Source organism: Cannabis sativa, chromosome 8, assembly GCF_029168945.1.
Source record: "Cannabis sativa cultivar Pink pepper isolate KNU-18-1 chromosome 8, ASM2916894v1, whole genome shotgun sequence".
Classification (NCBI taxonomy): domain Eukaryota; kingdom Viridiplantae; phylum Streptophyta; class Magnoliopsida; order Rosales; family Cannabaceae; genus Cannabis; species Cannabis sativa.
The window spans coordinates 48500441-48515900 of record NC_083608.1 but is presented as its reverse complement, the minus strand read 5'-3'; the positions used below and the strand labels follow the sequence as shown (position 1 = coordinate 48515900).

Sequence of the window (15460 nt, the reverse complement as noted above, 5' to 3'; positions counted from 1 at the left end):
TTAAATAGTAAAATATAAAGACAAATCCATAAATTATGCATGCTCTATGCTAGGTATGATAATTATAAACTTTTATTCAATTTTTGCGCCTTAAATTATATGTTAGAATATTTTTAAAATTTTTTTTATAATAATATTTATTATAGTTATAATATGATCTTTATAAATTTATAAAATTTTCAAATAGTTTAAAATACTGAAAAATAGAATTTCTGATATTTCAATTTATCATGTGTCTTTAAATATGTTTTCAACACAATTTATTCAAAAAAATTTAAAAATTTATAAGTGTGATATTGTCAGTATAACAATTTAACAAATACCACTATAAAATTTTTTAAAAAAATAGTATGTATTTTCTTAAACATAAGTTGATTAAGATGTTATAATAAGAAACTTACGAAAAATACACATGCATGTATATTTATATTATGAGTTGCATAAATCATGCCAGTTTATAAATATGTATCATAAAATGATTTTAGGTGAAACAAGTTCCTAGTATCAAGTTTAATTAGGCAATATTAGATTAAATTATAAGTTTATGATGAGTTCATATTCCTGTCAAAGTCACTTGGAGAAAGATGAAACAGGGGTTTATTTTTCCATATGAATTCATATACTTAATTGTAGTTGGTTATTGTTAACATAATATATTGTTTTTTTTTTCAAATGAAAATAAAAGATATGGGGCCAAGTTCTAAAATATGGCAGAATTAATGTCTGAGGCATAATTTATAATGGTAGTTTTCTGACTTGTACAAACTAAATCAACAATTTCTGTCACTATGTACTATTCACATATTTATGTGAAAGGGAAGGAGGGTTTTTTTGCTATCAAAAGCCAAGGAGGGTTTTTTTGCTATCACATATTTATGTACTATTCATATATTTGTTTCCTTCTAATATATATACGCTTTATTTCAAAAAAAAAAAAAGAGTGATGATCTTGCTGTATTGCTTACTACAGTCACTCAAACGATTATAGAATTAGGCTAATTTTGACACGTACTTTTTTTGAACTTTCAAGGTCGTTAAACATGTCTCATGAACTATTGAGATTATTGAATTTAAAGAATTTTATCTAATTTTAGTAAAAAAAAAGCTAACATAGGTAAAAGTTCAGGGGCCATGATTTAATACATGTTAAAGTTCGAGGGACATGATTTGGTAAATATCAAAGTCTGAGAAGCATGATTTAGTACATAAACAAACACTAAAATAGTAAAATTGAATGAAATTAAACAAGAGTCTTTATAATTCAAGGACAATTTTTAACGGCTAGAAAAGTTCAAAGAACATAATTTATTACATGTTAAAGTTTAGGGGAAAAATCATAATTAGCCATAGAATTATTAAAATGCACTATTAGTGTTTACTATTTAGTATCTTTCTCAGTATTATCATACTATTATTGATATTATTATTAGTATAATTAAATATTATATCTTCTATTATTGGTTTACAAATATGACTGCTCATTGTGTTGTACGAGCGTCTTGTTTCCATTCAAATCGTATTTTTAATGAGCGAAATGCTCCTCCTGAATTTATGTCTATTGTTGATGTTGAAGGTTTCTGAATGAATATATCATCTTTTGCTAAAAAAAAAAAATAATTTTTAAGAAATATCATTAATTATAGAATGTGTTGGGTACTAATTATATTTATATCCAATAATAATACTTATTAAAGTAAGACTCAATATAAAATTAGAATAATACACCATTAATCCCTTTTAACACTTCTCCTCAGATGAGTCACACTCATATCAGATTATAGCTTTTGCATGTGGACATATCAATAAACCACTCAAACACTCTCTCTCTATCTCTTTCTCACTTTATTTAACTACCCTTGTATAATTTTCTTATCTGTTAATTTTGGTGAAGTTTAATCAAGTTTTTTAATTAAAAAGACTACTGTTACATTTTGTCTTTATTTATGAATGTTGCTTTCAAGTTAATAATAAGTTTTTATAGATAAAGAAGGAAAAAAGATTGAAATTAAAAGCACCCCATTTTACAAAAACTCAAAGAAAACAATTCAACTAAAATTAATCAGTCAATTTCCACCTATCAACATCAAAAGACTCGTGAGATTTGGATGGTTTTCTTTCTTTCTTTCTTTCTAATATTATGGGGTGGTGGGGTTTTGAAAAAGCTTAATAGCAACTCTTTCATATACATCACCATCATCATCACTAACTATACACAGAAACAGAAAACGACAATCCATGTGACCTAGCTACCTCATTATTCTAAATTTCTAATGACCTAGCTATATATATAAAATATATGATATATTCTTTTTCTTACAAAAATGTATATAAATTATAGTTGAGCTTGAGGGTGAGTGTGACCAATCAAATAGTAGAATAGAATCCCAAAGTAAGGAAGAGAAAAATAAATGTTTAGCTTGTGATATGTGATATAGGTCCCCAATTAAGAGAAATCAAAGGCTTAAAATTGACTTTGTTATTATGGTACAAATGCTATATATATATCTATCTAATTTCATAATATGTTGGGTTCTTCCACAACATCTTAACTCTTCACATTATATGATTTTACTTTGTGTTAGAGAATTGTTATTTGGTGTTTGAAAAATTAACATTTCTCAAAAGTAATATGATTTTATATCTTTTGAATTGATAAAAAAATTGTTAGTTGAAAGTTTGTCTCGATTTTCTTCTTCTTGTGATTCAGATTATTTTATATAAAATTTAAAAATGATACTTAATTATATCAATAATAATATAATATATCGTAATAATATTGAACACTACTAATATTTTTTTTTCAAAATTTTACATATTAAACTAAAATTTGAAAAAAAAAATTATAAAAATACATTAACATGGAGAAATTTTTATCTTTATAATTTAAACTTTTTTATTTACAAAAATACTGATTTTCAGTAAGTAAGCTGTTCTATATTCCCTTTTTAGTTGTTTTGTAATTATCATGAGATTGGTTTTTTTTTTGTTATTTTATAATTTATTAATAGTTATTATAAAGTTGATTTCTCTTTATTTTTTAATTATTTTTTTTACTTTTGGTTGAAAATAGTATTTTTATAATTTTAAAAATTTAAAATTATATTTTTATAAATAAAAATTTTAGACCGTAAAATTATAAATAAAATATTAAAAAATATATATTTAAAAAAAATGTTAGTTTTTTAGTTTTTTTTTTTTTGGACATATATAATCATGATGAATTTGGAATTGATTGTATTGTGTCAAATATAAGTGCACTAACTTTGTTAATGGTATAAGCCAGTGAAGTAAGTTTTTTCCCGATAGATTGGTGTACCAATATAGACATGTCACGTGTACAAGAGTGTACACATGAGCAGTTTATGTTGGTAGTTAACTATGAAAAATAGATGATACCTTAAATTTATTAATAGTGTAGTTTAAAGGATTTTACCACTAAAATTTAAACTTAAGTACAAGTAGAATGATAGTTAAAATGATTTAACCTTTAAAAATACTTCATTATCAAAATTCTATTACAAGATTATGACTGAGATTATGACTTGATGTAATAATCTTATAAATTGCTTATACATAAATAATATGAGACAAATATAACAAATTACCTTTCTATCTATAAATTTAATTATGGTGAAGTTTCAATAGACAAAATTACTTAATAATGAGAAAGATTTTGTTGTGATATATTAATGTGAAAATTATAGTTGAGTTATTAAAGTCACGTGACATGAGTCTCCAAATGAAGTTTATTATTAGGTCGGTTCATTTTTATTGAATAGGGTTTATTAGGTGAGGGGCTTAAAGTGAAGTGACATTAGTGAATGTAACTACATAATCACACATTGTATGTATAAATTATCTACCTTGGTTTATAATAACGTTACATATATTAATGATACTAATCACATGATCTATTTAATGTTGATATATTTTAATCTTTATTATCAAAGAAAATATCTATGTATATATAAGAAGTCTTTGAGGGGAGCATTGATAATTTCAGTTGAAATGTCCCTTATTTAGTTGTGGGCATAACTTTTAAGGCTTTGTTTGGACCATTCTATGGTTCTTATTATTACATATTGCACAAAGTCTTTGTGGTTATTTATCTATTTATTTGTCCATTTTAGGGTAGGAAAAACCTAGTACATTGCTTTTGTTTTGAAAAATGGGTACATAGTAATTTATTGAGTTTGATTTGGGGTGATTAATTAGGTAGAAAAATGGATATGAATGAAATAATTCCATAAATACTAGTTCATCCCAATGCCAGCCTAGCTATATATAATATATATAGATATGTGATTTTGGATTCAAAATAGTACTAAAAGAGCCTCTTATTTTGGATCCTTGTTTCTATCAAAAATAGATCAAATTTGATTAATTTTAATTAGAAACTATGTCACATTCATACATTCAGGACCAAACTAGAAAGAAATCAAGCTAAAGGGTGCTAAAATGTAAAAAAAAAAAAAAAAAAAAAAAAAAGGGCCAAAATATAAGTTGTAAGAAAAGTTATAAATTTTTTTTAAGTAAATTATTATTATTTTTTTTTTGAAAAAAAATTAAGTAGGATCAAGGGATTCAAGGCCTCTCTCACAGTCTCACTATAGGTGTAGATTTCTAAGTTGGGACTTTATTTATTAAAAAAAATTGGGTAGCATCATAGGATTAATAATAATTATTTTATTTTGGGTAAATAACGACATAAGTACTTAAAGTTTGTAAGTGGCATAAGTTTAATATATATTTTTAGGGACATAAGTATCTAATATTTGTAAAATTGTAATTTTTTTCTAATTTTGTCAGTCTCTGTTTTGAATTTATTAAAAAAGCATTTAAAAGTAATTGATATAACATATTTTTGTATAAATTCAATAATCTAGAATTTGGATATTATATGTGTTCTGTTTAAGACAATAACAGAGAATCGGTATTGACAAAATAAAAACTAAGATTATGACACTTACAACTTTAAAATTTTAAGTACTTATATCGCTATTTATCTTTTTATTTAACAACTATAATTTTAATTATAATTATATTTTTTTTTTAAAATAAAAAATTAAAGTAGATGAAGAAGTCAAAATTGTTATGAAATGGAATTATTTTTCGAACAAAGAGAGTCAAATAAGGAAATTTTACCATTAAATAAAACTAATTATTGTAAAGTTTGTTGAGATATATTTGGTGTTTATATGAAATTTTTTGTATTATATCGAAATAATAATAATGTATAACTTATATTATTATTGTTTATCCATTTTTTTTGGAAATCGAATTAATAAAAGAATAAGTTAAAGAAAGAATGATTTTAAAGTACAAAAGACAAAATTTTATGTGATTGTGGCGTTAATGAATATTAGTACACGAGTCACTAATATTGAAATTCTTTTACTAGAGTATTTTACACAAGTCTTTCTTGCCAAATTTTAATAGAGATTCTAGTCAAAATTCGCAAGTCTTTACATGAAGGGATAAAGTTTTATTTATAAGTTAAAATCGAAATCTCAAGTAAACCAAGATTTGTTAGGGTTTTAGACATGAAATAAGCACACAGGTGGGAGAAAATATACTGTTATATTGATATTGGGTTGGTTAAGTGAGACCCATTTTGTGAGATAACCATCTTTCATATAAAACAGTACAATTAATTATGGCAAGGGGGCATGCACCGTCGAGGGTGTACAGTAAATGTAAGGGTAGTTAACGTTGGAAAAATGTAGAAGAGAAACATCTAATTCTATAGAATTTTGCGTTAGAACGATGCCCCAAAAGACAACACCCGGACCTCTCTTTGAATGCATGTTTCAGATTACCCCGTGAGAGCATTTGAATACGTCCTATTAAGTATTTCTTTCATTAGACGAGTTGCCCTTCCAAGTCTAAAATGGTTCGACCTTATAAAAATAAGAGCTAATTTGCTGTTAAATTACATGAGTCACATATCTAGAAAGATGGATATCAATTATTATTTTGATTAATTACTCATAATGTCTTGATAAGTTTTATTAAAAAATATATCAATATTAAAATTTGGAATCTAAAGTAGAAATAGTTGTATGGATTAGAAATTTTGGCTACAATGGATGAAAAGATAAACTAATGAATAGAGCATTTTTTTTTTTTTTTCAAAAATTATCAAAATTGAGTACATTAAGGAAGAAAAGATAAATTCTACCTATTAATTGTTATTTATATTTTTACTTATTTTACAATAAAATTAAATAAAATACAATAAAAGAATTATGATATTATAAAATGGTAGTATTAACAAGTTGTAGTGTAAAAATATTAGGACGAAAATATTAATTATTTCATTAACTTGTTGGAAATTAAAATGCAAAAATATTAAGATTAGGGATCTAAATGTAAACAAAATGATTAGATTGGGATTTTTGCTGCAAATATAACTTAATAAAAAAACAAAGAAAAAAAGGGAAGAATAAAGTGATAATAAAACCATAAAATTGGCTTCGTCTCCCTCATTTTCTGTTTATGGGTATCGCCTCTTTCTCTCTCCCTCTTCCTCGTGCTTCTTGCCCCTTTCTCTCCCACTCCGACTCTTCTCTCTCTCGCCAACGAAGACCCTTTTCTCCTCTGGTCTCGTCGAAGAGAGAGATTGTGTTTTGATCTTCTTATTGTTTATCTTTTTTAACAGATTTTTTTTATTTGAGAAAATGAAAATGGAGATTTCAAGGGTTTTGTTCTTCGTTTTGGGGGTTGATTCTTTATTTTTTACGATTAGGGCTCAATCTTCTGCTCCAGCTTCCGCTCTCACCATCGATGGTGAGTTCTCAGGATTGAATTTCATTATAATTGTCAATGCAGCACCATACGCGATATGTATATGTGTGATTGGGGATTTTTTTTTTTTTTTCTGTCTTGTTATTTGATTTTATACACTATTAATACATATGTTAATGTTTTGTACGGATTCAAGACTAGCATAACCTTTTTCATTGCATTTTTCTCATCATTCGAAGTTTTGATTTCGTTCTAATTTTCCTTTTGACCTGCTTTTCCAGTGAGGTTTTTTTTTTTTTTTAATTACTTGGGTCTGTATTCTGCGTCTGTCTTGTTGTTGAATCTGAACAATAGAAGGTTAAAGAATTTAATCTGAACTTTTGAATTACAACTTAGAAAGAGAAAGAGAGAGAAATCGAAATACATAAGAAGATCGACGAACAGATTACATAAAAAACCAACCAAACCCCTCAAAATTTCTTTTTTCATCTTTGGGCAGGTTAGGGGTTGGGTGGGTTTGGCTGCCCCCAACCCGATTATGACAATGGAGGAGGGGGTAGGAAATATTTCATATAACCCAACCAAACCTACAGACGAACAGATTAGGAGGATATGGAATTATCCATGGCAGTAAGAGGATGGAGTGTAAACTCATTGTAAAGCTTGGTTTAAACTTGTTTGGACTAGTAAAAACAACATCCGTGAATAATTCGGACTCACACTCCATCCTCTTATTGTTCACCTTTTTGGGGGTTTGATTGTTTTGTAATGTTTTGTAATTGATCGTTTTTTGTTCTTTATAAACTGCAGCCTACAAGGGAGAAATGTTTTTGTGTGATTGAAGTGTTTATAGTATTTTGACGTTTCTTGTTTGGCCTTATAATTATTAACTTATTATCAATCAACATATCTATTTGGTATTGTTTTTCTGGATAGCTGTGTTTTTGTGTGATTGTTTGTGATCATATGTTTGGAGACGAACCTCATTTTCTTTCTTCTTCATCTTGAAGTTTATTTGAACAACATACATATCTTTGTTAAATTTGATTTTTACCTCTTGTAAAGCATGTGTTTTGTTTACTGTCCAATAAACTCACGAAACTTTCCTTTGTCTTTAGGATGGATATAAAATTCGAGTTGGTGATTGTGCATTATTTAAGCCACCCCAGGAGTCCCCCCCATTTATTGGAATAGTACGTAAGTTGACATTAGACAAGAAGGACACTCTAAGTTTAAGTGTAAATTGGCTTTATCGACCTGCTGATATAAGTCTTGCAAAAGGTATATCGCATGACGCGGCACTGAAGGAGGTCTTTTATACCTTTCACAAGGATGAGATTCCTGCTGCATCGTTACTCCATCCCTGTAAAGTTGCATTCCTTCGTAAAGGTGTTGAACTTCCTCCAGGGATATCCTCATTTGTATGCAGACGAGTTTATGACATTGAGAACAAGTGTTTATGGTGGTTAACTGATAAAGACTGTATTAATGTGAGTATCATTATCATTATTATGTTTGATTGCTTGTGGTCTCCATTGATTAATAAGACTTATTATCATTAATTTTTATAAACTGCAGGAACGACTAGAAGAAGTAGATAAGCCATTAGACAAGAGAATACTAGAAATGCATGGGGCCGCGCAACCCGGAGGCCGTTCTCCAAAATCATCGAATGGTCCTTCATCAACACCGCAATTAAAATCTGGTTTTGATATTGTACAAAACAACACACCCTCTTTTTCTTCACAGGCTAAGGGAAAAAAGAGGGAGCGAGGTGATCAAGGTTCTGATACTGTGAAACGAGAGCGTTTAGCTAAAGTAGAAGATGGCGATTCAGGTCAATTTAGGCCTGAAAATATGTTAAAGTCTGAGATAGCTAAGATAACTGACAAAGGAGGGCTTGTGGACCTTTCTGGTGTTGAAAAGTTAGTTCAGCTCATGCAATCTGACAGTGCTGAGAAGAAAATAGACTTGGCTGGCAGAATAATGCTTGTTGATGTGATTGCAGTCACGGAGAGATATGATTGTCTTGGACGATTTGTTCAGCTTAGGGGCTTACCTGTGTTGGATGAATGGCTTCAAGAGGTCCATAAGGGGAAAATTGGTGACAGTTGTCCCGAAGATAGTGATAAATCTGTTGAGGAATTTCTTTTGGCATTACTCCGGGCGCTTGATAAGCTGCCCATAAATCTGCATGCCCTTAAGAGTTGTAATGTGGGCAAATCTGTTAATCATTTGCGTAGTCATAAGAATTCTGAAATTCAGAAGAAAGCTAGGACTTTGGTTGACACATGGAAAAGGCGTGTTGAAGCTGAGATGAATGTGAGTGATGTTTCCAAATCTGGACAGGGTCGTGGTGTTTCATGGCCCAACAAGCCTGCATCGTCTGAAGTTTCTCATGTTGGGAGCAAAAAAAAGGGGAATACTGCTGAGGTTGGCTCAAAGTGCTCCAATGTACAACCTTCTGTCTCTAAAGCTCATCAGGTTAAGCTTGGTTCTGGGGATGCTGCTTCCAAGGCATCTGCAACTCCTGGATTAACTAAACCGACAAGTGCATCTGTGGGTACGTTTTCGAACGATCAGAACTTCAGAATGTTAGTTGCTGTAGGTTCCTCAGATCTTCCTTTGACACCAATTAAGGAGGAAAAAAGTAGCAGTTCTAGTCAGTCCCAGAACAACAGCCAGTCAAGTGACCATGGGAAAACAGTGGGTTCATCATGTAAGGAGGATGCAAGGAGTTCAACAGCTGGTTCTGTGTGTGTGAATAATGTTTCTAGCAGTGGTTCTCGCCATCGTAAAGTAATTAATGGCTTTCAAGAATCTGCTATTGCAGGAGGTCAGAAGGAAATCGGGTCAGGTAAAGCTAGTACGCCAAGTAGAAATGTGACTCCTGAAAGACCAACTACTGGAGAGTCCCTTGAGAAACTTGCTGATGTTTCTCCTGCTGACCACAGTAATAATAGACTCATTGTAAGGTTTTCAAACACTGGTCGGAGCCCTGCTAGAGGTGCCTCTGGATCTTCTTTTGAAGACTCTGTTGCCGCATGTGGCAGAGCTTCTCCTCCTGTGAAAAAGCTTGATAATCATGATAAAAAGCCTAAAGGTCGAAATGATGCTGTCCGTGCTAATATTTCTTCAGATATAAACTCAGATTTGTGTCAAGGAAAGGATGGTGGGTTTGAAGAATCTGCAGTTCCTGCTTATGTAGAGCATCAAAGGGCTGGTGAAGATGGTGAAAAATCAACAGAAGCATCTAAAGCAGCTGGTTCATTGTCAAATATAATTTCAAGGTCTGGGAAATCGTACGAGGCTTCTTTAACCTCCATGGAAGCTTTACTTGAAAGTTGTGCAAAGATTTCTGAAGCAAGTGCTTCTACTTCACCTATGGATGATGGGGGGATGAATTTGCTCGCTAGTGTGGCTGCAGGAGAAATATGTAAATCTGGTAATGTGTCACCATCAGCTTCTCCGGTGAGAAATCCATCTACGCCAGAGGGATCAAGCTCAGGCAATGATGGAAAGGTGAGACAATTAGGGGAGGTTTCTCTAGCCAAGTGTCAATCTATTGGGGGGGTTAGTGGTTGTTCCCCTTCAGAGCCGGGTACTACGGTCGACTCTTCACTTGCTAAAAATGATTCAAGAAATATTGTTAGTGGCGGTCCAACCAATGATTCTGGAGATATGAAAGGAGATTTGGATGGTTCTTCGAGTTTACAAGAAAATGTAGATTCCTTAAAATTGTCTGCTCATAAACCCAGTGAACCATACGATGTTTCTGTAACCATACCTGCTGCTAGAGAAGAAGGTTATACGGATGCTGCAGGAGCTTACCAGATTCAAGAGCAAAGAAAATTTGGAGTTCGTAGGACAAGAAGTATCAGCAGTTTTGATCATAAATCAAAACCAGAAACTTCATCTGATGAGGATAAAAAAGTTGATAGTAAGAAAGCTTTTAATGGAGATGGGAGAACTGTGGAAGACAGTGTGCCAATGGCATCTGAAGCTCATTCTGGGAGTGCAAAAGTCGAGAAGGATAATGAAACATCAGCTTACTCATCTTCAGAGTTGGGTCGTGGGGATCAGAACACTGACAAGGAGTTAGGTAATGATGTTTCAACAGAACAGAAGCCATCTCTTGAGACAGTAAGTAATGCTGAACCCTTGGACGGGAAAAGTGATAATCCCTTGCATTCTTCTGGCTCTGGAAATACTTTGAATGCGGAGTGTAATGGTGAAAAGACTGATAATCTCAAGACTGGCATCTTAGCTGAGGGGACAGATGGACAAGCTGGGGATTTACGTACTACTTTTGATCATGAAAAAGAATCTGTTGGTCATGTTTCAGTTGCTTCATCTCCCAAAATTGAGGTTCATGCAATTGTTGGGCAAGAAAGTGAACATGGGAAGTCTAACAGGCAGAAGATAGATGGTTTGGAGTCAACTAAGACAGAGGAACAACAACCTTCCACTGCGAATGCTTCTTGCCATGATTCTGTTGTAAAACTGGACTTTGATTTAAATGAAGATTTTCCTTCTGATGATGCGAGTAACGAGGACCTTGTGAAAATGGGAGAACATGGAAGTTCAGCAGGTATTCATTTGCCTTGCACTTTACCTTTTCCAAATTCATCTACTTCTTGGGGTTTCCCATCTTCAATTACTGTGGCTGCTCCTGCCAAAGGAGCATTTAATCTTCCAGAAAACCCTTTGCAAAGTAAGGGTGAACTTGGATGGAAAGGGTCAGCAGCTACAAGTGCATTTCGGCCTACCGAACCCAAAAAAACCAGTGATGCAATTGACTCTACTGTTAGCAAACAAGGTTGTGCTCCTTTGGATTTTGACTTGAATGTAACCGATGACGCAGCTTATGAGGATGAGTCTGGACCTTGTGTTCGTGCTGCTGCTGGAGGACTTGATCTTGATTTGAATAGAGCTGATGAGAGTCCTGATGTTGAGCTATTTTCTGGTAGCAACCATGCTAGGTTAGAAATGGCGTCTTTACCTGCTAGATCATCATTAAGTGGGTTATCTATTGGTGCGGTTAATGATTCCAGAGACTTTGATTTGAACAATGGGCCAGGGCTTGATGATGTTGGTGCTGAAGCAGCACAATTTGTTAAGCCTATCAAAAGTAGTTTGCCATCGACAGGACCTGTTGGAATAAGAGTCAACAACACAGATTTTGGGAACTTTTCATCATGGTTCCCTCCTGGCAATGCTTATTCAGCCATCACTGTTCCGCCAATTTTTCCTGGTAGAGGGGAGCAGAGTTATGGGCCTCCGGCTGGGTTACAGAGGGTCTTGTGTCCTCCTACTGCGAGCTCCTCATTTGTTCCTGAGATTTACAGGGGTCCAGTGCTTTCGTCATCCCTTGCAGTTCCATTTTCACCTGCCGGCCAAATTCCATATCCAGGATACCCTTTTGAAACTAGTTATCCGTTGTCATCCAACTCCTTTTCAGGTTGTTCAACAGCATATATGGACTCTTCCTCCGGTGGACCGCTTTGTTTTCCTACCATTCCCTCACCTCTTCTTGGGCCTGCAGATGTAGTCCCATCTGCTTTCGCTCGTCCATATGTTATGAACCTACCAGGAGGTGCTAGTAACATTGACCCTGATGGTAGGAAATGGGGAAGTCAAGGTTTGGACCTTAATGCAGGACCTGGGAGCGTAGATGCTGAACGAAGAGATGAGAGGCTACCTGCAGGGTTGAGACAATTTTCTGTTTCAAGTTCACAGGCCCTTGTGGAGGAGCAGCTAAAGATGTTTCAGGTTGGTGGTGTATTGAAGAGAGCAAAACCTGATGGTGGACTTGATCCAGTGGATAGAATTAGCTACAAACACCCTTCGTGGCAGTAGGGTTGGGTTGCGATGAGAAAAACCTCGGAATCTGTTTAGGCCTGGTGAGAATTTATTGCTGTGAGTAAATAATTGAGTGAGCTGTCATTAGTGTTCATAACTGCAATTTCTCAATACTTAAGTGTTTTGGCATCATGTTCTTACCATTACCAATAAATAGATAATATACTCTTTTAGTTAATTTTTTTTTTCCATTTATCTAACTATGTGCAGCTCTACAAGACGAGTGTCAGAACTCTGGTAATTTGAACGATCAGATTATGGAGGTGAAGCCCAAGAGTTCGTCTTGCTGAACACTGCCATACCACCATCTCTTAACTTTGGAAAATTATGGCCCTGGAATCAGTCAAGATGCTAAATGAATCATTTTGTTGCAGATAAGTTCCCCCGTGTAGATATCTAACTCACGATTAAAAGGAAAAAAAGCATGTTTGTTGTGCTGCCTAGGAACTATGAAATTGGTGTAGATATTGATCCATTTTAAAGGAGGGGATTGGATTGTACGAACTGTTCAGGCTGTGGCCGGCATGTATCTTCTGTCTGTCAAATTTTTCTTTCCCACCTTCCAGTTACAAATATAGTTATTTACTTTAGTCATGACTGTCGAATTTTTGTTACTTGAAAAGAAATCATTCTGGTTATTGATATTTGCACAGGCATGTCTTCATGTATATTTGTACTTTTCCCTTTGTATTACAAGTTATAACCAGAATCAAAATATTCTCTCACAAGTTGAGAGGAAATTTTGGATGGATATTTTTTCTTTTTCTTCTGGTGCATTTGACTCCTTTCTGCTGTGTACGTTTCAATCGAGAGGGAGATAAGTTCAATTGAGGAATAAAGAGGCAGATGAGCATGATGATGAGCGTTCTCCATGGCTTTCTGGAGTTGGAATCCCCAACTTTTCATTACCAGGTAGATTTTGGCACTTTTATACCTTTTTCACATTGAATGGTTGATTCAATTTAAATGGAATCTTTTTTATTATTATTACTAAATTAAAATCTTATCATTTCATTATCCTAAGAGCCTATAACTCGAAATTCTTATGACCTTTTAATGTAATTCCATTTAAACCCTCTTCTTGTTTTCTTTGCTTTTCTATAGTTTTCCAAGGATTGTTTGGGTTCAGCCTATTTCTATTAGCTATTTTTTATTTATTTATTAGACTTTGGGGAGGGGGATTCGAATTTGGGGCATCTTATTGTGAGGAGTGATGAAACACTAGGCTATGCGTAACACCACATATACTATTATTTATTTGTAAATCATAAAGAATTGCTCAAAACTCTGAGAGTGAAGTCAGTGTGTGTGCTTACTCATCCAAAGTACTACACACTTTGAAATTTAAACTACATATTCTTAAATATAAATTTATTACTAATGGGTAATATTGCTTTTCATGCAGGATTCTAGCTAGTTTATATCCTGGAACTGTTGCTATATGGAACCAGTACCACCACTCCAAACCAATGTAAGAGACCGAAAAGGGCATTTCCATCTATTACTGAACTCTAATACCTATGTAATTTTACTACATTTGGGCATACTTTTAATAACTTGTTCACACTTTTCAGTAATTAGAAAATTCTTTTCAAAGTCATCGACTCATTAGGTACACATTTGTAGCATTAGTTGTCATTATATACATTCTTCTAAGTTTTTTTTTTGCAGTAGTACTAATCAAATAAAAAAAAAATTCTTGAAAGAAGCAGTTTTTGTACATACATCTTTTGAGTTACACACTTGAGATTCGATCACATAATCCCCAACACACAGTCACGCACCCCTCAATACCCTATCTCAAGTGGCTTCAGACTAGGAGGGTATACTTGCAACATCATAATATTCAGATATAATTGATATATATACACATTTGTTGCGTTCTTCTTTGAATGAACTTGAGCTCAAGCAACCATCTTTCCCATTCCAAAGAAAGTTTACAGAATGAGGGTGTACACTTCTTAGTCCTCAGATCCGCGTAACCATTTCCTTAGTACTACTTACTGATAACGGAAGGTGGCCCACGTTGTTACAGTAACTTCACATAAGTTGCGCCGGTGAAGTATCCATCGTCTCTAGGACTCGACCAGAGAATGTTTTTCTAGCAAATAAATAAATAAATTGATAATTTTGATATAAAAGTACTGCAGATGATGTGGAGTTTCTTTTTTCCTTAGCTTAAAAGATGATGTGAATGGAGATTTTTTTTTCCCTACAAATTCCAATCATAGTCGTGCTCTTTGGAGTAGCATCCTTTGATAACGTGAGGTTATGATTTTAGGGCCAGATGGAGAGTGAGAAAGCCTAACTTTCAAGTTAGTATGGTCTTACATGAGGTATGGAAGTTGGGTCTCCTTGGATTTTGGAATCCCAGGGTCTCCATTGATGTTTTTGATGTCCTTGGTTGGCCTTTTCTTAAAGAATGACAATTGGCCCCTACAATGGGAAAAGTGGCTACAATGTGAGATGACACTATGAAAGTGACCACCATTGGGGGAAATTTATGTGTAAATATTGCTCTGTCACAATTGGCTCCCTTCCAAGACCAAGCTGAAAAGAGAAGGAACTTACATCAATTCCAATGTAACCTTTCTCATGAAGATGTTCATCGTGCCTTATGGGGGTTGTAAAATGGCTAAAATACAATGAAGTGGCTCCTCTTTTACAGCCTCTTGTCCAAACCACCTCCTCAAACTGTAGATGGTTCTCTTTTCGCCTCAAATAGTTTGTTTTACTTGGATGTCTTAAATTGGACAATATCAAATTGTTTTATTTAGGTTACGTTGGCTACAATTATCTAATTTTTTTTTTTATTTATTTATTTTTTTTTTTATATCTTGCTTATGTGATT

The 15460-nt window shown here is 33.0% G+C and overlaps 1 protein-coding gene across 2 annotated transcripts; it reads left to right on the top strand.

Moving 5' to 3' along the window:
• Positions 1–6442: 6442 nt before the first annotated feature.
• Positions 6443–13259, top strand: LOC115699535 (uncharacterized). 2 transcript variants are annotated; one of them, XM_061103027.1, is made up of 4 exons: positions 6443–6789; positions 7866–8237; positions 8326–12650; positions 12820–13259. In XM_061103027.1, exons 1-3 carry the CDS (start codon positions 6787–6789, stop codon positions 12604–12606), a joined length of 4656 nt encoding a protein of 1551 aa, XP_060959010.1. In that variant the 5' UTR covers positions 6443–6786; the 3' UTR covers positions 12607–12650; positions 12820–13259. The 2 variants fall into 2 exon arrangements, 1 of the variants encoding a protein (XP_060959010.1); XR_009684194.1 differs by having other exon boundaries at positions 6471–6789; positions 8326–12666.
• Positions 13260–15460: the final 2201 nt, after the last annotated feature.